At 53.6% G+C, this 22,000-nt stretch overlaps 1 protein-coding gene across 6 annotated transcripts in view; it reads right to left on the bottom strand.

The window, feature by feature from the left end:
* Positions 1 to 2,277: 2,277 nt before the first annotated feature.
* The window catches only part of ARHGAP26 (Rho GTPase activating protein 26), a 146,493-nt gene continuing 126,770 nt past the window's right edge, over positions 2,278 to 22,000 (bottom strand). For 4 of the 6 annotated variants that reach the window (XM_074916427.1, XM_074916430.1, XM_074916432.1 and 1 more), the window contains 3 exons: positions 9,057 to 9,167; positions 6,385 to 6,476; positions 2,278 to 3,857 (listed from right to left, as the gene is read on the bottom strand). In XM_074916427.1, coding sequence (XP_074772528.1) covers positions 3,769 to 3,857; positions 6,385 to 6,476; positions 9,057 to 9,167 — 292 coding nt within the window. In that variant the 3' untranslated portion in view covers positions 2,278 to 3,768. Of the gene's footprint in view, positions 3,858 to 6,384; positions 6,477 to 9,056; positions 9,168 to 10,968; positions 13,772 to 22,000 lie in introns of those variants that run through there. The other 2 variants (XM_074916429.1, XM_074916431.1) reach the window with 2 other exon arrangements.

The following is a 22,000-nucleotide window of genomic DNA, read 5'->3' as shown; positions in this document are numbered from 1 at the left end:
ACGCCACCCCGCGTGCGCCGTCCGTCCGGTCTAAGCCCGTGTTAAACGGCAGCAGGGACCAGCAGGACCGTCTGCAGGCCAAGGCCTCGGCGCTGACAGAGCACCCACACGCCCCGGCACGGCACTAATCCAGCCCCGCGAGCGGCGGCGGCGCTCGGCTGTAATTAGCTGTCACGGTCCGGGCTGGTATTCAGGCCACCGAGCTCACAGAAGTCTTCTTGAGACAATTACCAGGAGGATGTTTTGTCTGACTGCAGAGCCAGATGGGAATCTGAAAAATTTGTGGAGAGAGTCTGAAATTGTTGCTCTTGCTGAGTAATAGCCTGCTTGACAAAAAACAGCCAAGCCAACCCAAACCCAAGGCAACCCCAACCCCAACCCACCTGAATCCCAACCAGCCCACCCCACGCCCCTCGCAGGGCACTGGGAGGTGACAGGAGCGCTGGCAGCAGCTTGGGTGCTCCCAAACCATCGCAGGTGCTTCACTTCCTCCTGCAAAACCCTGTGAAATCAGTGAAGAGACAAGAGGCCCGTGGGGACCTCAGAAATGTCACAAGTGTGGGTGGCCACCGGGATGTGAGGACCAAGGCTGGTGCATGGTGGCCTGGCCGTGGCCAACTGTGGGACTTGTGCCGTTGACTTGAAACATGGCAAGACTGCACCCTGGGACATCTTTGCCATCAGGTATTACTACACTGTGTGGCGGGGTTTTTTTGTTTAATACGGAGTATGGGAGAGACTTTACCTGTCGGCAAGCGTGACTATTCCCGCTTTCTTGTAATTTTGACTGAGGACTTTAACATTAAGCATCAAATGCCATGTCAAGCTGGTTTTAAAAAAAATATTTTCTAACTTTAATTTCTCTTAGAATAAACCAGTGTTTACTCCAGTATGAAAGCTGGCCCAAAATGGGAACATTTAGTAAGCGTTTCAGCCAAATTTTTCTTTTTGGAAAGTTTTAATTAAAAAAAACCTCATTCCACTACCTCTCCCGTAAGAGCAATAACTTCTGCTTACGCTTAATTTTCCTTTCCTCCAGATGACATCTTGTAAATACGTTTGCGTGGGACTGTTGTTCCCAATAACTCTCGAGGTATCCAAAAGCTCCCAAGTGCCCAGGAAAAGGGATTTGCTCCCGTCTCAGAGCAACTCGAGCTCTGAAGAGCCGAAGGGGGACATTGCGCGAGAGGGTTTTGTGGGGACACCGCTGGCACCGGCCCGGGCAGCATTACTGAGGTCCCTGACTAACGTATCCCTTAAATACACGTTTTAAGGTGTTTCTGAGGTGGCTGAAATTCTAATTTGCCCATATTATGCTTTTTCTTCAAAGGCTCCCAGTCAGGTCCGAGACAGAAGGCCCCGGCTCCGGCCGCACCCCACGAAGGCCGAGGGACCGCGCTGGAGGAGCTGCTCGGGCTGGGCAGGTCTGAACACAAGCAAATAGTGCTGACAGATGAAATATTAAGCCTTTTTAAATTTTTTTCTCCTCTCCATTAGCCCCTCGGGTGCCTCTCCCCTGCACCCCTGGCAGGGGGTTTCTGTACCGCCCGCCCCAGGCCGTGCAGGTGCCAGAGCCAGCTCTGAGCAGCCCCCAGCACCGGCCGGCAGCACCGCAGCGACTGCTGGGGCTGGATAAAGCCCAGCCCCATCCTCTGCTGCAGGAAAATCAGCAAGTGGTACAAATATTCACTATTAAATCCCAGGATGAACATGAACCAGCAACTTGCCAGAGAAACACCGGCTTTTAGCCCTCCAAACCTTTTCATCCAACACCATAAAGCAGAAAATACGGGACAGTCTGGGGGCTTCAGCCCTGCCCGAATGGCCCCAGAGAGGTGCTGTGCCCTGTGCGTCCTCAGCGGGGTCGGGGGGTCCCCGGGAGATGAGCTGTACCGCACCCGCCCTGGAAATCAGGAAAAAAAATGATCCACTTTTTCCTTTTTTTTTTTTTTTTTTTTTTTCCTTTTTCTCCCCCCAAGACAAAAGCCCAGGAAGTTTAATGACTGTGACAGAAATGTAAACAGGTCTGAAATTTCAGTCTCCCTCATTTCTAAGTGACACCACGAAGCGAAGGAAAAGGCAGCCCAGGGCCCGGGGGGCGGTTGTGGATGTGAGTGTGTTTGCGAGCGCTTTTCTGTAACTGGTTTCAAATGTCCTTCGCTTCTCTCATTACAGGTCTTCTAAAAATATCAAATATAGATCTTTCCCTCATAATATTTTAAGATACTCTATTTATACATTAATTCTTTTAAAAATAAAAAGTGACACATACAGCAATTCAGTCACTCGGAGTCTTTAAAATTATTACAAAAGACACGACATCCATCCCCCAGCAGCGCGCGACAGCGTCGCTTCTGCACAGGAGTCTCTCCGCCACCAGGCTGGGGTTTCTGTCACAATTTTCTATCACAAAATAAAATCATTCCATCTCTTGAATTGCCACCCGGCCAGCCCGGCTCCGCAGGCACACAGGGCTCCTTCTCCCACCCTCCCCCTTAAAAACGACCCGAAATGGTGAGGGATTTGCAAACTCGGCCCTGCTGACCCCTCTCCTCAGGAGCATCCTCTCCAGGGCAGGAGCAGGGAGGGGGAGCTGAAGGGCTCGTCCTTGGTTTTCCGTAGACCGTAGGTTGGCCACACCAACAATAAACGTCCCGTGAGTATGGAAATAATTTACCTTGCACAATCAGTACTGCACAGACTTGGCACGGACAGACTACACGCCAGGCTGCAAGCAAGGAGACCACCTAAAAAGCAGCGGTGGAGGGTGGCAAACGCAGCTCCAAAATGGCACATCAGCGGCCTGGGCATGGGTGAAAGCATGGGAGTCTGTGCAACGTGCACTGGAAACACACACCAGCCAGTCAAACAGGAGCGCTATTATCTGGAGCTGCACCTCGCCCTCCAGGAAGGAAACGCAGGCTGCACAGATCACAGATGTTTACCTCGCAAAAAATCTAGATCTTTTAAAAAAAAAAAAAAGTTTGAGAGGTTTGGTCCAAACCACTCTCCCCGCCACCGAGCCGAGGGCTGCCGAGTCCCCGGAGCTGCCGGGCGGTGCCTCTCGCTCTCGCCTGCAAGAGCTGAGCTCTGCCCAGGCTGAGCTCTGTGTGGGCCCGGGGAGCTCAGCCCCGCCGAGCCCCTGCACAGGGACAGCCTGGGGGTTAACGGCCCCCCAGAGCCCCTCACCCCTTCCCTCGCTCGGGGCCGGGCTCTGCTGGGCCGGGTGGAAGCGGGAAGGGCCTGGGCGCGAAGGGCTCCTCGCTGCGGCCGCCCCCCCGCAGGGGCCGGGGTCCCTCAGCGCCCGCCGATGCTCCCCACAGCTGCCCAGCGGTCCTGGCGGAGGGGGCGCCGGGCTGGGGGGGTTCTCCTGCCGGCTCACACTTTGCAGGCTGGTCCCCCACGGAGCGCTCAGGCTGCGGCGTGAAGCTGCTGCGTTGCTGGTTTGGTGGTTTTTCCTTTTTTCTTTTTTTTTTGGGGGGGTGGATTGCTTCGAGGGCTCCCAGCTGGGACGTGGATGTGTCGGGCATCACCTGCCTCGGCTCGGGGCTGGGGGAGCGGAGGCATCTCCCCAGGACGGCGCCCGCCGCAGCCCGGCGCCGCGGGAGGAGACACGGTGGCCGTTGCCCACAGGAGCAGTCAGCGGTGCGGGGGAGTCCTCGCCCCACGTCGCACAGGGGCAAAGAGCAAAACTGTCTGCAGGACCCCCCCGCCAGCGGCTGCCATGGATACCATGGAAAGCTCAGCGGTGATGCTCCGCACGCCCCGTTATAGGAACTCGACGTAGTTCTCGGGGATCAATCCTGTCTTCCCGTTGAGGGTCCCCTCCAGCCAGCCGGGCTCCTGGGATGGGTGGACTTGAGGAGAGAAGGAGAAGGCGAGTTACTACAGGAGGGGGTCACGGCCTGAGGCCCTTTGTGTGCTGCCAGCCTCAAACCGGCTCTTGGGATGGAGCGAGACCTTTAATCTGGATTTATTTTAAAATAAGGAAACGAACACGCTGAGAGCTCAGAAAGCTGAAGCGCTCTCTCCTGCTCACCCCCGGGACCCCCCCTGTGTTCCCAACAGGGGAAGCACCTGAAGGGTGAGCGAGGGCTGGCCCAAGTGAAGCGTTTGGGATAAAAACAATGCAACACAACTTTCCTAATGCAGTATAGAACTTCAGTCTCCGGCAGCAGCAGCTCGGGGGGGCCACTTGCTTCAGAATAGGGCGTTTTCCATTTCAGGGGTGATCGCTGGTTAACGACACGTGGGCCTCCCTTGCCCGACCCGTGGCTCTCACCTGACCCGATTTCAGGCCCCCGCAGACCCAGGACGCGCCCCCCATTTAGTGCCACGACAAGGGCACGCAACTATCAAGTGCCCAAGGTCTGCTGGAAAATCCAGGTTTTGTGTAAGTGGAAGGAACAGCACCACGGAGTCTAACTGTGCCTCTGAACCCGGGGTTGTTTACAACGGGGGCAGCAGCACCCCGATTTCCCCGTCGGACCGAGATGCTGCTCTGCCGTGGGCAACCTCAGAGAACCTTAAAGCCAAACAAGAACCTGTCTCTAAGTATTTCCAAGATCCACTTGCTTCACTGGGTTTTATAAAACCCCTTCATCATAACTATATTTCTACCAAGCAGTGCTGTTCCTAACTCACTTCCTCCAGTTAATGTGAGCCCTGGCTACGCTGCTAAGTGATTAGAACATGCTGTATATTTTTTTCCCTTGAATAAACCATTGATTTTTATCTAGGAAACACAATGTATTTAATTCAGACTTGTTCCTCTCCTAGCTGCTCTAATTCCCACAGGCTCTCCAAGGGGAGACCATGTTTATTTATAAGATATCTATGGAGCCGCTTAGGAAAAGTATTTTCTTTAATTCAAACGTATTCCTTCTCCCTTCTGCTATATTCTCATATATATCCCAGGGCAAAACCAGTGCATGTGGTAGCAGTTTCCCAAATGACAATGCTTAACATATAAAAGCCAAGAACTACTTGGAAAGTAGTAAAAAGTCTTTTCTTTACATTGGGATTATATCTAAACCAGAGCTGCTCACTCCTGTGGGGCACAGTCTCCTTCCCTTGGTGCAGGAAACAGAAAATCAATGTTCATTAACATCACCTCCAAAAATCCGACTAAGCAGAGCCCACCCAGGCCAGCTCTCAGTATCCAGAGGGAAAAAAGTACACGCTGCTTTTCCACCTCCTGCACGGAACACGATGGCAACTGCACAGAATATTTCTGGTGCCGATACTTGGAAGATGATCTCTCCTACCCGGAAAACCATCGAGGAACGGCTCTGTATATGGAAAATGTCACTCGACCGCTCACCAGCTCCTCCCTGACATTCAAAGCAAGGGCCCGTGCCCTCAGCAGGGTGGGGCGGGGGGGTCCCACCCATCTGGACAAAGGTGGTCACCCAGAGCTGGTCTCCCCCACTTGCCCTCGCCTCGCGCCCTGCGGACTGCGGCCACCCCCGCTGCCGGGGCCACTACACCCGTCGCCCCGTGCTGAGAGCTCCGAGCCCACGGCACGGGCAGGGCGGCGAGCGGGACGCGGGGCGGGAGGAGCAGAGTGGACGCCTCTGCCGAGAGATCTCCCACGCTCTGCGCCGGGGGAGAGGAGGGGAAGCCCACCCATGCATCCCTCCTGTTCCACAGGTCTCCCTCAGGGTTTACTTCCCTTAGGAATAAATTTATTTCCCTTAGGTAGTAAATCGGGATCTTCAGAAGGCAGTTTTCCCACCGATCCCAGAGATGATCAGCTGTTTTCAGCGTGGATGCAAAAAGTAAGGCAAGGTACACCTCGGATTTAAGGCCTGTGTTTCAATATTTCTGCTTTCTTCTTTCAGGGGATTTTTAGTGGTGGAAGCGGGAGAGTCTAACAGAGGACTGAGAGGAAACCCATGAACTGAGAGGCCAAATCATTCCTGGGTCACAGGAAGAGACAAACTCAGTAATCTGCAAAACTCGGTGCTCAAATAAGTAACAGCCAAGCGTCCTTCCGCAGCGTTATCCACCCCCCGGTCGCGCCTGTGCTGCCCCAAAGGGAGGTGAGGTGCTCTTACGCTGCCCCGGGAGGGAAATGCCCCTTTGGAAGCGGCGGGGACGCTCGGCACCGCTCCCTGGCAGGAGGCTGCCGCCAGCCACGGGCAGTGCCACGGCCGTTGTCACCGGGCGGTGCGTTACGAACGCTCCCGGTGTGTCCCCCCCTCCCGCCGCATTCAGCAGCAAACCCCGCGCGGGGCTCGGCGCCGGGCACGGAGCCAGCACAGCAGCTCCCACGGCACCGGGCCGGGAACCGCGGCCCGAACAAGGGGCTGAGAAACGAGCCCATCGCCTCCCGCTCCCGCGAGGCGCTGCCCCGCGCCCTCCCCCGGGTCCGGGACTCACCGTTATCGAACACGGTGCCCGCCGTGAAGGAGAGCTCCGAGTCGTGTTCTGCTTTGCAGGCGTACAGAGCTCGGGCCTTCCGCAGCGGCGAGCTGCAAGGAGAAAATATTTATTGGGGTAAGAAATACTCGACTCGTACACAACCGCACTCCCCTCCCCGCTGTGCTGAAGGTCCACGCAAGGGGTGCCTGTCGAAGAGGGGTCCAAGGAGCTCTGCAAGGGTCCAGGGTGCCGCTGCTCAGGGGAAGAGCGAGGAAGACGCCAGAGGAGGCTGAAGGCTCCCAGTTTTCACCGCACTGGGAATCCCGGCCCGAGCGCAGGACCAGGGCCCGCGCCCGGAGCCCAGGCACAGGCAGCCCCCAACCAGGGGTCCCCGGGAGAGCTCCAGGCGCCGGCCGGGAGGGGCCAGCGGGGAGCGGGAACGTTTTGTGAGTCTCTGCGGGGCCGGGAGCGCGCGGAGGGTGGGTGCGGGGTGCGGGGGCTGCAGCCACCCCTGCCCACCCCCTGCCACGCCGCGGCTCTCCAGCACAGCTGCAACAAGGAGAATTTCACGAGGCGTTCTTAGCGCTTGGGGAAGGGTATTGCAAAACAGAAAAGCAAGTAGGTCCTTGAAGAATTTGCTGCACTTCTTTAGAGACTGTACCTGAAGATAAAAAAGACGTAACAACCGTTAGATTTTCCTGGGGCAGGGTCAGCGTGCCCACACTGCAGGGCAGCGCCTCGGAGCAGAGGGAGCCAGAAATGGAGCCAATCGCCGGCAGACGCAGGGAGCAGCGGCAGCACCTCAGGACCCCACCAGCGCAGGGCGGGCAGGCAGGGCTGTCCCCTGCCCCGGAGCCCCCCACCTTGCTGGGTTTGGGGTCGAGTGAGGCGGGTGGAAAGCCGGGCCACTGCCGGGCCACGGTGAGGGCGGGCACCCAGCGCTGCCGCAGGCTGCTCGGCCAAGCAAAGCTGCTGGGGTCAGGAACAAGGTGTCACTATTTCTCAGGTCAGCGGTTTCCCCAAATTTTATCTTCCTGAGGCCTTGAACTCATTCTGAATCGTCTCCCTGCCAGCCCAGAGAGGCGGCACACTTTCACCTCACGGTTCCCTGTCACACAGCCACCACGAACCAGGGGAGTGGTGAATGGGTTTGGTTTTGCTGTGAAGACAGCCCCGAAGTGGAGGTCTCTTGTCTCCTCTCCGAATTCCAGCTGCCTGACACGAGCAGCTGCCAAACACTTTAAAAACCAGGATGAGCAAACACTCCTCCTGCTCGAGAGGGTCCTTCGCTGCCGGGCAGGCACCGCTCACAGTGCCTGGGGAGACCGTCAGATGAAAAACAAAAGGTATTTTCAGGCTTACTGCCTTGAGTTATTCATGTTGTTGTTTTTCTCCCCCAAAAATGACCTCCGCAGCCCAGAGTCCCTGCAGCCCCATCCTGACCCTTCACCCTCCAGTGGCTCTCCAGGCTGTGACTGCGCCCATCAGAGCCCGGGGAGCTTTCGGGGGCTGAAACGCTGGACCCCAGCGACTGCTCCCATTAGTTTTCTGCCTCCAAGTGTGGCACGAGGCCAGCAAAGCACTCAGGAGCTTCACCCATCTGCCCTTGTGCAGTTTCAGGGCTGATGAACCTCTCTCCCCCAGAGGGGGAAGGCTGCTCAGATGGTGTTACCCTGTTGTCAGCCTTTGCAGGCGCGCAGTAAAACAAATAAATAACGCTGCCAGGCAGGCAGCAATACAGGCAGCGTCCGCAGGGCCGTAGGTGCAGGGGAAGAGCTCGGGCTGTGACTGGAATGAACAAACAGGTTTGACACGTCCCTCAGAGGAGGGATCGGTGCCCTGGCCCTGTGCCAGCGCCTGCCAAGGGGCTGGGAGCCGCGCTCTGCCCGGGACGCAACGGCCGCTTGCTCCCCTGCGCCAGGGGTGGGCTGGGAGGGGAGGAATCCCGCCCCAGGGCACCTGCACACAGACCAGAGGCAACGCTGCCCCGGCTCGCGGCGGCAGCATCCCCCGGGACCTGCAGAGCGGGTCCCCAACGCTGCCCACGGCTGCAGCGCCAGTGCCAAAAGCCCCGGGGACCCCCTGGCAGCGCCCGCTCCCCAGGGGGATGTGCACAGCCTGGCCCGCTGCCCCGGCGTCTCTGGAAACCCTCCCTTAGGCTGTCTGCAACTTTGAGAGTTGATTTATTCCGGCGATGCTCAGGAGCCTGAGACACAGGCACCCAGCAGGCAAACGTCTGCGTTGCCCCATGTTCTTTACCCTCAGATTGCAGGTAAGAAAAGGAAGTGGCCAGAAAATGAGGTAAAGCAGGGTTTTACAGGGGCTCAGCCCTGGCTGCGCCCGGGAAGGCCCAACACCTCTTACCTGTGGCAGAGGAGTAAAGCAAACCGCAAGAGTCGAAAGGGCTGGGCAAAACCACGGCACCCCCCTGCCACACCCAGCACTGCGAGCGCCAGCTGCGAGCGTCGGCTCCGCTGGCCTGACCACGGGATCAAAGGGGGGATTCAAGGGGTCCCCCCTGGGGCTGGAGGCGTTTGAAAGCTCCTCTCTTGCTGAGTGCAGATATAGCTGTGTTGGGGGAGTTTGAGCAGGATGCAGAGGGAAAAAGGAAAGTGAAGTGGGGGAAACCGAGTAAATTAAAGAGAAAAATAGCAAAAGCAACAAAAAGCAAAGCGAATTCTGCAACAGACCTGATGGGGGATGAGTCGCTGGACGTAGAGGAGGTGGGCATAGGACTTGATGGCGCGGAGAACATGGGCCAGGACGGTGAGAGGGGTGACGTTGGGCTTGGATTCTGAGGGCTGCAAGACATAACCAGATACCTTATCAACATGCAACCACAGAAACAAACAGCAACTGAGAGACAGTCAGACGACATCCGACGATAGCGAGTGCCTTGGGAATAGTCAGAGCATGAGACACAGCTACGAAATGAAGTGCCAAGACCTTGGGAAATGTTTCAAGGCCAGATCTGCATTTCTCTAGACAACAAGAGCTGGATCTTCCAATTAACCCCTGCTCCATCATCCCGCCCGGCAAGCCTGGCACCGGGCGGAGGGCTGTCTCGCTCTGGCAGGCCAGCCACTTACCTGCCCTGTTTTATTTCCCCCACTGCTGCCTGGAATAGTCGATGGCATTTCTGGGCGTTAATGATGCCTGCGAGTAGCCTCCATCCCCTTTTGGAGGTCAGCTGTTGCGGTGTCAGAGTCTGGGCCCCGATCCCCATCCACCGCCGCCCGCTTACATTTCTAACCGAAGGGGTTTGGGAGGCTGGGAGCCCTGAGGAGTTCGTTACCTGCAGGACGGGGCTGTCATTTCCGCGCTCCCATCTGTCTGAGGACAACGAGCAGGAGAAAATCTCCAGGCCAGCCCACCCTGCAGGCGCCAGCAGCACCGGAGGGCTGTGCTGGGACCCCGCAGCGCTCACCGTGAGGTAACCGGTGCTCCGGGCTCCTGCCGGGCGCAGGCATTCAGCACCACAAACTTTTCATTGATTTGTTTTCCGCTCAACAACTCTTTTTCCCTCCTGTGCAAACTGCTCTCGATCCCTTGCTTTCAAGCTACGGCTGCCAACTGAAGTTGAATCAAGTTACTGAACTAGTAAATGCATGCAGAAGTCGGGCGAGAAGCGTTTGGTCCCTTCAAAACTGTTTGATTTAGGCCATTCTCGGGTTCACCAAAAAGCAATTATTGAACTAAAATAACAACTTGAGCCTGATTCATCTGCTGCTGCTCCTGTGCTTATCAACTCATCTGTATTCTCTAATTCAGACTGTAAACTCCATCCCTGATAAAACACCAGAAAAACCTCTCCACACTGAAAATGCCTCTGTAAAAACAAGAAGTTTTGTAAAAGCAACAGGATTTCTGGTTTTGTTTTTTTTTTTTCCCTGAGAGGGGGACGGTGCCTCTGATCACAGGGGGCTGTGACGAGGTGGGGATACGGTCCAACCACACAGGGACCCGCAGGCTGTCCCTGTCCCGAGCTGGGGGGTCCTGAGGAAGAGGGAAGGAATATGGGGGGGTGCAGGGCACACGGGAAAATGTGGCCCACGTGCAGAGAGGGGCACAGTCCCCCCTCTCAGCTCCAGGCTGTAAGTATCATTTGTTCCAAATACCTGTCTGGGATTATAAAAACATCTTCTAGTTATGTTTAACTCAGACTTGCTCCTGTCACCGCACGGCGTGCAGTGATGTGGCTCCTTCACGCTCGAGGAGAGGCCTCCTGAGGAGCATGGCTTGGACCAGAAGCCAACTTGGAAAAAAAAACCCAACTCCAGAAAGGACAAAAGATCCCCCTCCCCTCCAGAGCAAACGTGATGGGCAGCACCAGCGCACACGCGGCGGGACGAAGCGTGGGCAGCGGCCAGGAGAGCCAACGCTGCCTCTTAAACCTTCAACAGAAGGAGGAATTCTCTGTAAAAGATGTAACGGGTTAAGACATGATCATTCAATGGTCACAACAGAAGTTCATTGTTTCAGGCCCTGCCTTCTGCTCTTTAAGCCCAGAATGAAATGTTTCATATATTAAGAGAGAATATGACAAACATTCATTTCAAGCTGAATATAAAACCTCAATCTCTATTATTGAAAAGAACCAACCTCCTCCAACATCCAAAGAGGGTCTCCAGGAAATATTTATGATTAATCTTGGCTTTGGTGTTTGCTTGTCATTTTCTTCAGTTCGAGTTACAATTTAGCACCTTAAAACTAAAACGTCACGCTTGGCACACAGCTTCTCCCCAGTTCATGCACCTGCACAACCGACACCCCGACGCCTCCCTCGCCTGCACCAGGTTCACCGCGGGGTACCCGGCTCCTCCTCCCGCCCTGGCACTTGCCGAGAGGCCGGTGACTCCTGCCGGCGGTCCCTACGTGCCCTCCCGCGCGCGGCGCTGCCAGCCGGTGCTCTCCCGCAGTCTCTGGTGGTCACAACTCCAACGGGAAAGGAGAGACCTGTGGCTTGGGTCCAACGTTCAGGGGGAAAGTGCCCATGTCATAAATATCACCACCGCAGGGGCACCTAGAGGACACTAAAGAAGGTTAAATTGTTGGCCTGAACTGCTCTGAGGGCCGTATCTGATTAAGGCCAAACTCTTGGCTTTACTCCTCACAGAAGCTAGATTCGACAGAAACTAACGATTTCCCGTTGTAATTATGGGCATCACCTTTATTACGTCAGAGGATTACATGCATACAGAAATGAGATACAGCAGCGCGTCAGCTTTCACAGGGGGGCTGTAAAACAGGGAAACTATTAACAGAAATCCTCAAAAACGTTCTTCCTAACAATTGTCACCATTTAAAAACAATCTGCTTGCATTTCTGTCATCAAAATTGTCAGTCTTGCCAAAAATGAGTGATTGCCTGTATTACTCTAACTAATCTGTTAAGACATTGGTACTTACCATGTATTAAAACTATTTCCAACTTTAAACAGAAGGAGGTGCTACAAAGACCATCAAGTTAGCCCAAAACACAAAAATTAACCCTTGAAGCACCAGTTCTTGCTGCTTCTTTTCCTTTCTAGCAGGTGCAGTTGTCTGGTCATTTGTGATGGTGCCCTACCTCCCCTCCACACAACAAGCTCACCAGCACACAGGGCAGGTCATTTTGCTTTATTTTAGCTGTGGACAAGCCAAGCCTGCTTCTGCCCTCTAATGGAGAGCACATGTTAGACGCATCTGAAGGCGTGGAGGGTGCTCTGCTCTGGGCAGTGGGAACTAGAACATCCCCTTCACTGTTAGTGCTGCAGGAGGGGCCTCTATTTTGGAAGCCAGAGCCCACTGGTTGTAATACCTGTACACAACGGTCTCTGGCTCTGCACAGCGAAGCTACTACAGCAAGCCTCCAAGCTGGGACGTGCCTGCACGGCAAACAGATGCGTGGGTTTATCCCCCGGGAGGCAGAGGAGCTGCTAGGCGTGCCTCTCGCCTTACCACGGCCTCTCACCGCTCACGCAGACTCCTCCATCCTGGTGATCTCAAAAAGCTCTTCACCAAATACACGTCACCTGCTCCGCCCGCGGATTCTCTGTAGGTGAGGAGCGTTGCCTTGGTAAGCGAATCTCCCCTGGCTCCAGCGAGGTTCTTGTCCACTGAACCGTCTGCAGGGCAGGATGAGTCCTGAGGCAGCTTAGGCACCTCCAGCCACCGGCCCGTCTTCTCAGTGGTTAACCCCTGCGGGCAGCAGCCACTAACCGGCCGCAAAGGCCCCACGCTGGGGTAGGAGAGCGCAAACAAATGGCACGGCAACTCCCTCCTCGCAGAGGAGCTCGGAAAAGGTGGGACTTGGAGGGGGCGAGGAGCTGGTGACTGAAACGTGGCTGGGCTTGTCCTCCTGAGAGTGGCCACCGACACCCAGCGGCCCTCCCGCTGCGGCTCCCACCGCCTCTGCGGGCAGGGGGTGTTGGGTGCAAGAGGGCAGTGGGCTCGGGGTGCAAGAGCACGGCTCCTGCCTCAGCTACCGGCCCCGGTCCTCCTCACTGCAGGATGGGAGGAATATCTGACTGCACAGGGCTGCGGGACTAGAAATTCCCAATGTGCCTTTTGAGATGAAATCATTTTAAAAGAATGCAGCTCTCGCTACGCGCGAAGTCGGCTCTGTCATCACTTCCCCAACTGCGCGGCCTGCTACACTAATTACAGTGCGTAATGCAATCAATATGATTCTCAGAGAAGAGGGTGATTTCTGTGATGCTGCAGTAAAAAAGCCTCACAGCAAGAGCCAGCACTCGGGCCAGCCTCTATCTAAGAAGCTATTAATAATTTGGGGCAAGATTTTGGTGTCTTTGGATCCTTGGCGGCAAAGAAAATGCTCTCCATGCCCACCAAAACAACAGAGAGAACTAACTAATGACAGCACGGGGATTCCTAAGTGTGAAGACCATCCTGTTTCAGTCAGGTTGCTCACAGAAGAGAGAACGTGGGCTTACGGTGGCCAAGCCACCCCCGCGCAGCCTTGCGGTCCCGCTCCGTCTTTCCTGTGATTTCCTCAAGAAGAACAAACGGACATTTCAGGACCCGGCACCTACAGACCGCGGGGCTACGATGTGCACGGAGGGTTCCTCTCCCTTCCATAAAATACAGGTATTTATTTCCAAGATACTGCTTGAGTGTCACCTTTCTGAGCTTATGTGACCGCAAGACCCGAGTCCTGTCTCGCTGGAGAAGTCATTGCACGTGAGCGAACAGACTATTCTGAGGTCTCTGGCATTCTGGAAACCGGTTTTCTTGTAGGATCCAATTTCCTTTCTGTTTCTCATGGAAAGAGCAGAGGTGGTGAGAGGCTTTAGGGAAATGTTGGCTGCTGCCTGCTTTCAGTTCTGCCTGCAGAAAGCAAATGTCATCTGGACTTTTTTTTTTTTCCTTCTTCTTACTCTGGAGGACTTTGCGAGGGGCCTTTCCTGTTGGGTGCATAGTGGGAAACAAAACAGAAAAAAATGCTAAGAACCAAAGATACCAAAACCAGGAAAGAAAGAAGTGGCTAAAATGGGAGTCTTCCGAGGCGGGTGTGGATTTTCCCCCACAGAAGCAGCAGAGGGAACTCCCCGGGTCCGTAGGCCCACACGTCCCAGGCTCTCGCCTTTCCTGCCGCTCTGTCTGTGCCCTCGATCACGGCGGCCGTGAGCTGCAACCCCGCGGGGAGGTGAAACTGCCCTGGAATGGGCAGGGAGCAGGAGGACGACGTGTCACAGCCGGCAGCTCCCGCCTGTGGGGGCACCTGAGCCTTCAACTTTGGCAGTCCCACTCTTCCAGCCAACAAGTGCACTTAGAAATAAATTTAGAAGCTAAATCCTCCTCCCTGCTTCCCCTGCCTGCTGCACACACTGCTTTTCCCATTCTGATGTTTAGTTTGCTGCCTGAACATGCGAAAAAAGCAGCAATTCTTGTTTCCAGGCTCCAGTCTCCTCTCCAGTTGCTGTAGCTAAAAAATCTCTTTTCCATTCCCTTCTCATAACCTGCCTCTTTTCAATCCCTCTTTCTCTGCAGCCTGCCTACCCACACCGCCTCTGGCACTTTCTTTATACAGCTCAAGTCCTCAAGGCATTTACAGGTCTGAAGAGTTATTCTCAGCAGGGTTTCCAGACAACTTCTGCTGCTTTGTTCTTCTGGCTGAGAGGACACCAGTTCCACTTCAAAAATGTTTGCAACTTGTTTATTTTTGTGGAACTCGGGGCTGCTTCTGACACAGAACATCTAACAACAATGAATGGGCACAGTCTACTGATGAATTAAAGCCCTTTCAAGAAACCACCTCGAGAATAAATAACAATAATCCCACCCTGACATTATCAATACCTTTACTGATGTATTAAAATACAATCAAGAACCACCCAGCCCTTCACCTCCTGATCCCTTCCTATAGACAAAGCTGCACGGCATAAGGCTCTTCTCAAAGCTAACCAGAAAACCCAACTGATCAGAGTATTGTTTAGCTCTAGGGCACTTAAACTCTGCTAAAACCAGGACAAGATTGCAGCTGACCAGCAGACACAGCTCTGTTGCCTAAATGAAATGGGAGGCAGCCTTGGGTTGAGAAGCTGATGAAGTTCATGCACTGCTGCACGTGCCAGCGAAGCTCCGAGCGCGACGGACGGGCTCTAGCCAGAACTCCCCAGGAGCCTCAGGGATGGCACCACGCACGACCCTGTACGTGACCGTTAGCTCACAGGGCCTCAGATCGGCAGGACTCTTCCTCTGCTGGGTACTTTAAATGCAAGGAAAATGATGTTAAACTCTCTTCAGTGTTATTCTCTCAGGACTTAGCTTGCTGCATAATCGTTCAGGTGGAAAATAATGACACGCTTAGGGAAATAAGCAGCCAAAACGCATTGCAGTCGACACCACTTGACCAAAAAGGTCCAAAACAGTTCAACTTCTTCAGCAGGAACTTTTCCCACACCTCCACTTACTAGTTCCCCTGTGTCCAGGAGCAGAGATTACTGAATCTTCTTTTCAATAATATGGACATGTCCCTCTTTGTAATCTTGAAGATACTTGGCAGGTTGGTTTGTCATGTCACTTTGCTGCTTGGCTTATTTCCCACATGTAGAAATATTTCCCTGCCCTAGTAATTTCATAAACCATCTAAAAGCTTTTCCACTTAAATAAGAGAGTGACTGGGAAGAGTTCTGACTTTGGGAAGGAGAGCTGGAGTTTTTGTTGTCCCCCTTAATAGACATTTCCATTTCCAAATCCAGACAGATGATGCTTGATGTTTCAAAGGGATGCGATGACATTGCTGGTTTGGTATAGCCTTCTGGCATGAAGTGGAGAGACTGATGTTAATGCTGGAGAAAGGCTGAGTGAATAAGCAAAGAATCAGAAATGGATGCATGCTCAGCATGAGTAAGCATTGGAGGCACCGCAGAGAGGGAGCTCATGGGGCTGGTGCTCATGTCAGTGCCACCGGCGGGTGGGCAACTTCCCTGGCCGGTGAGATCCAGGAAAAAAAAATACAGAAAAGCACCTTGTTAACGGTCACACAACTCGTTTAGAACAGAGAATTTGCAGTATCACAACAAGTTACCAACCCATCAGTCACCGCCCTTATAGAAACGTTGTACCAGCACTGGCAGTGGGACGGGGAGGATGAAATGGGGCAGGAACAGAGGCACCACGGGGCCACGCTAACGGGTCTCGGGGTCCTTCACGGCTCCTCGCCTGGACGCGACACGTTCTGCCTCTCTCCACCATTTGCTCTGCAGCTGTATTTTCTGCACCCCCTCCCTTCCTCTCTTCAAAAGGCTCTTGGCAGATTCCAAATCAAGCTGGCGGATTTTATGTTCAACCAAGTGCTTTCAAACTGTGTCAAAGCTCTTAATTATTAATAGAAAAGTTGTAATGTGCCAGTAGGAAGCCAAACGGCAGTTTAGGAGGGAAGCGTTGGTAAATCAGGAGCCAGCATCTTAGTCACATCTTTTCCATTGCGCCACTGCTTCTAATACATGAGGTAATTCTGCAAGTCTGGATGCGTTAGTCACCAACAAATTGCATTCACAATTAAGGAGAACTCAACAGTCCTCCAGAAATCTCTAGTTTTGTTCTGGCGTTCAATCCAGTGCTATCTTACATCCCCCAGAAAAGAAAACTATCCCATCTGCCACCCCAGCAACCATATGGGATTCTTGGAAAATGAAGGAAATTAAAGCCCCTGTGGATCACAGCTCCCAGATCAGCTGGGGGGTGTTTGGTAGGATCAGATATTTGAGGTAAACACATCCTGTGCACAGGGTGGCCCTGCTTTGCTGCCGAGCAGGGTTTGCCAACTGTAAGCGGCTCAAACTTGCCGTCGGCGGCTGAGGGTGGCCCGGCCAGGGACGCGGTGCTGCAGGACACTGCCCCGGCTGCCAGCCCCGACCCCCTGCCCGGGGCAGCTGCAGGACCTGCACTGCAGCACCAGCCCCGCATCGCCCCGCCTCGGGCTCAGGACAAGGGGAACTGGTCTTTATTCCCCCCAAACAAAACTGCTTTTTGCTGGCAGAGCCGTTCTGCTGCAGGGAGCCAACGAGGGGACGACCGGATCGCCCGCAGCCACGGCAAGGGCGGCCACGGAGGGAGGTGCCAGGACCTGTTTTGCCCCACATGCTCTCAGACCCCAACGTGAGCCCCAAAGAAAAAGTAACGTTCTTCAAACACCCAAGGAGGTTGGTCATTATGGGATGGGCAGCAGCAACGCACCCCACAAGCTGTTACTGTCAGCTCTCCAAAGGAAGAAAAGTTTCTTTTACTTTTTAAGTAATTTCTGGAAATGGTTAGAAAAGCTACTCCACACCGTAAAAAATTCATTCCTGGCTAAGTAATCTTCCTCGCATAATTTGATAGAAGGCCATTTCCAGACTCAAATCCTAACAAAAAACAAAGGCCGTTTATTTAAGCCTTCATCGGCACCACAAGCTAGAACTCTTATTTTTGTATCGTGCAAATATTCTTCACACTGTGTAAAGAACTAACACCTGCCCACATAAGTCATACACACTGGGAAAAACAATGAGGATTATTTTGGCCTGTAAAAGTGATTTGAGAATAATGGGTGAGTAAAGTCACTGCATAATAATTTTATGCATTTACTTGATTTGCCTGATTTCCTTTTGTATATTTGTTCTTTGTGCTGCTTTGTTTCGCAAGGATTCTGCAAACATCAGTTATAGAGAGCGGATCAGAACATTTCACTCCAAAACCTACAGACAACAATACTGAAATGATCCAATTTGATCATATTTATCAAAAGAACACCTGGTTTTGTTCTGTTCTTTTTTTTTTTTTTTTCTTCCATCCTTTTTTTCACTTGAAAAAAACCAAACTTTGTAATAACACTTTCGCCTCATCAGCTCTCATCAGCAAAATCCTCCTCCTCCAGTTGCACATCCCCTCCCAGTGCAGCCCAGCTGGGAGGTGTGAGCACAACAACCTTCCCAGTTTACTGGCCCAACCTCAATTCCTCTGCCTGCAATCAAGCTGAGAATGTAGCTTTTTCTCCCTTCCCATTAATCAAATACAGGGAAGATTAATACATTCAATTCTCTTTTTTCTGCTTGGTTATTTTTTCACTTTGATTTCTAACATTTCATGTGCTCTCCCGAGTCCCCTGCAGGCTGCACCCCGTGCTGTGCCCAGACTCCCTGAGCTGCTCGGGGAGGACCTGGGAGGTCTCAGACCCCCTCAGCAGGGCGGGGTGCTGTGAGACTGAAGTGGGTCCATCAGCGCTTGGAAACCTCCGAGGATGGAGGCTGGAGGCCACTGATACCACGTTAGTAACACGTGGAAGAGCCTGGCCCTTGTAAGAGAACTGAAAACCACTTTTTGTCATGTCAGACACAGAAAAATACGTAATTTTAAGTCCCATCTTGTGCTGCCATACTTAAAAACTCCAGGTATACTGGACAGAGCTGATCTATTGCACAGAGATGATCAGTTGGTGCCATTATTTGAAGAAGCAGCTGTCAGGGGCCAAACCCGCATGGGCTGGGAGAGCCCCAACTGCCCTGTGGCCCTCAGCGAACAGCTCAGGCTCTGCCTCGGCTTTGTCATACAGAGACCTCTTTGCCTCCAAGCTCAGGTGAAGGTGCCCGCACAAACCCTTCCTGACTGGGCACCGCTCCTCCGAACCCCGGCAGAGCCCCCACGAGGCAGGGCCAAGCTCCTGCTGCTGAAGAGCCCACGGAAGGTGCACGCTGCCGAGGCCTCCCCGTGTCCTCTGCCACCAGGGATGGGCACCCCACAATATCCCAGAACCATCTCCGTTGGAAAAGCCCTTGCAGCTCCTCCAGCCCAACCATGACCCTCCCCCCGACCCTTCCCAACTCCCCCAGATCCCTCAGCGCTGGCTCAGCCCGACTCTTCAACCCCCCCAGGGATCCCGGGGACTCCCCCCTGCCCTGGGCAGCCCATTCCAACGCCCAACAGCCCCTTCTGCACAGAAATCCTTCCTCAGAGCCAGCCTGACCCTGCCCTGGGCAGCTTGAGGCCATTCCCTCGGGGCCTGGCGCTGGGGCCTTGGCTCCAGAGACTCATCCCCCCTCTCTGCCCCCTCCTGGCAGGGAGTTGCAGAGGGCCAGGAGGTCTCCCCTCAGCCTCCTCTGCTCCAGACTGAACCCCCCCAGTTCCCCCAGCCGCTCCCCAGCAGACCTGTGCTCCGGCTGCACTGAAAGGGGAGATACATTTTCCCTGCTCCGCAGAGTTCCCCGGCACATTGGGCACTTGTTTCAAGCAGGCAGCTCTGTTTCCATGCCTGCGGCTCCTTCCCCTCTCCCCCCACTCCCAGCCCTTCATCCCGGCGCGGGCAGAAGCCAGAGGGGATTTTCCTCCCCTCCACAGCGGACACGGCTGCCCGCGGCCGTGTTTTTCCAAGTGCCAGTGCAGCCAACACCAAAAGATGAAATGCTGCTCCCTGCTCCCATGATTTCTGTCCCTGCCCCGCTCCACACCCGGGCGGCCTCGCCGGTGCTGGCTGCCACCGCGTCCAGGTGCCGGCAGCCGCGGGGCTGAGCCGCGGCGGGGGGAGCGATGCCAGCACGCGGGGGCAGGCGAATAATTGGCGGCGGTTCTTATGCTACCGATAATTTCCCAGCTTAGCACAGCCCTGTCAACAGTGTCTGCAGAGCGGCTTGTGCACAGCAACATGCAGCTGGACAGAAAGCGGACGAGGGCAAATTAATCGGCGGGCAGGATCCCTTACAGCGGCAGAAAGGGCCGGGGAGATTGGGTTACCTCCATTTTAGGTTAAAGTGGTGGCGTTACAGCTCCAGCTAATTTATGAAGTTAATTAGGCACAAGGATCTTCTTTCAGAGGGAGACAGGATGTCTTTGTGAGCCAGCAGCCCTGCTTTCCTCCTGCCCCTTCGGGGCAAGTTGTCAGCCTTTTGCTGGGAAATCGGATCAGGGGCGAGGAGGGGGTCGGGGGCCCCGGGACAGAGGTGGTCCCCATCTGAACCCCGCTCACGCGCCGCCCCGCCGCCCACCCCAGCTCGCTCCTGGCCCTGGCAGTTGTAGCTGCTGGGCGACTGGGGAGCTTTGGTACATTTTCAGCATTTTCAGTGCCTGTGTGGTACAGCTGGAAACCAGCACTGCCTTCAGAAAACACTCTCACATTCGTCAAAAGACTTTTACAAGGGAGAGTCTAGGCTACATCCTTGATTTTGAATTAAATCTGCCTGCAGAAAGAATGCATTCGGCCATTTCTTTAAAATATTTTGACTGTGTTGACATTTATAGGTGGCAGAAAGACCTAATTTACTATCATTTCGCTTTCAGCAGTCTCAGTAAAAATTTTGGCTAGGCTCACACTTGAGAGATTTCTGCCCAAAAGAAACTCTGAAGCAGACGGAGCAGTTGCCCGAAGCGGAGCCGGGATGTGGGGGGCGAGCGCTGCGCCGCAGCCACGGAGCAAAACCCAGCCCGGGTCCTGCCACCCAGCCCACGCCAAAGGGCAGAAGGGGGGCGGCGGGCAGGGAAGGGAACCGCGAGAAAGAAAGGACTGGCCAGCAAGAAGATGAGTCTGAGATCTGCACATCAGCTCCTAACAAAATACAGACTGTTCCGCGGGCTGCCCCAGGGAAGGCTTTGGTGTAGCATCTTTGATTCCCGCATCCATTTCCCCACAATGGCCTTAATGTATTTTCAAATACTGCTTTATTTGGAAGTAAAATTTCCATTAGCCAATATTTGTCCGAGGCAGTTTCTTTGAAGAAAATACAGCTATGCAGCTATCTCCACACTAATTACATGAATTAAGAAAGAAGTGAAAGTGCAATGTCTGTATTTTTTTGCCCGGGCTTTCAAGAAAGCTGGCTTTTAAGCGTATGTGCCGCTGAAGTTTAAGGCGCTTTTTTAGATCTTGGAGGGAGATCTAATTTAATTCAGCTTGCGAGAAGCACCCTTAGATGTTCCCAGAGCAAATCACACAAACAGAGCAGTGCTGTTCAAAGGCAGAAACTTCTGAAAAGTCTCCTGAGAGGCAGCGCTGGGAAAAGCTGCGGTCGGCGGGAGCCAGGCTGGAGGAACACGGCGACTGCAGTGTCCGTCCGTCCACCCGTCTGTCCATCGGTCCGCAGCCACCCACGCCCCGCGCGGGCCAAAGCGCCCGGAGGAGCCCAACCCCCGGGAACGGCAAAGCAGCAGATTCAGAGCAAGCACATAACTCACTCCTGCTGCGAAAGGGAAGAGGCGCCTGATCCCATTAGTGAAAGGGCTCTCAGCCTGACAAATTACCTTTGTTTTAATGGATGAGCCTGTAGAAAACATTTTGACGTATGACTACTAGTTCACATGGGGTTAGCCACAGAACTGGAGACTTATTTTATGAGAATATTTGGCTTAATTTTCAAGTTCAATTTGTGGAAAGTTTCTAGACCAAGAGCCAACTAAAAAGTGAAAGAGCTAAAGCTTTCAGAAGTTGTTGTTCCAAACTCTGGGGGATATGAAAAGCCCACACAGCAGAAAAAAAACAGATAAACCATCTGTCTTTGACCTTTTCCTTCTGCGAGCCCAAAGCAACGAGCCCGCTGAGCTGAGGTGCTGCGGGAGGTTGGCGTTGCTTCAGTGCTGGACTTTTCCTCTTGGCCAAACAGCCTGAAATATCTCACCTCAAATGGAAGTTTGTCATTTCCCTCCGCCCTCCCCAAAAGAAGATCACTGCTCTGGTGGTCTACAGGCATGGCTCTTTTTCACCTATCTTAAAATACCTCAGGGAATCACAGAGATGCTTAGAAAATAAATCCGGGATTATTTAAACGCAGCGTAGGAGAGAATTAAGAAATATATGCATGTATATACGTGCAAGTTTTAAAATGTATTGCCATCAGCAACTAAGCCTCAAGTATATGTATCTGCAGAGTCTGAGTACGCTGCTGGTGTTCTTCATGAACGGGTTTAAGGATGTTTGCCAGACCCTTGAATCACTGAAGTTTACGGAGCTTTCTAACTAGGCACAATCTAGGACTCCCAAGTTAAAACCGCTTTAAAAAAACCAAACAGACAGGCACCCCTACAACAGTCTGCACCAAAAAAAAATAAATAAATCATAAGATACTTTGAATATTACGTCATGTGGAATAAGCCAAGCAACAGGCTGAGAATTTTAGGATCTTTTCTCAAATAAGAAAACTAGCAGATAGGCGGTTTCTGTTTTAAGC

This window comes from Athene noctua, chromosome 12 (assembly GCF_965140245.1).
Source record: "Athene noctua chromosome 12, bAthNoc1.hap1.1, whole genome shotgun sequence".
Lineage (NCBI taxonomy): Eukaryota > Metazoa > Chordata > Aves > Strigiformes > Strigidae > Athene > Athene noctua.
The sequence above is the reverse complement of the archived record's forward strand: the minus strand, read 5'-3'. Positions and strand labels throughout refer to the sequence as shown.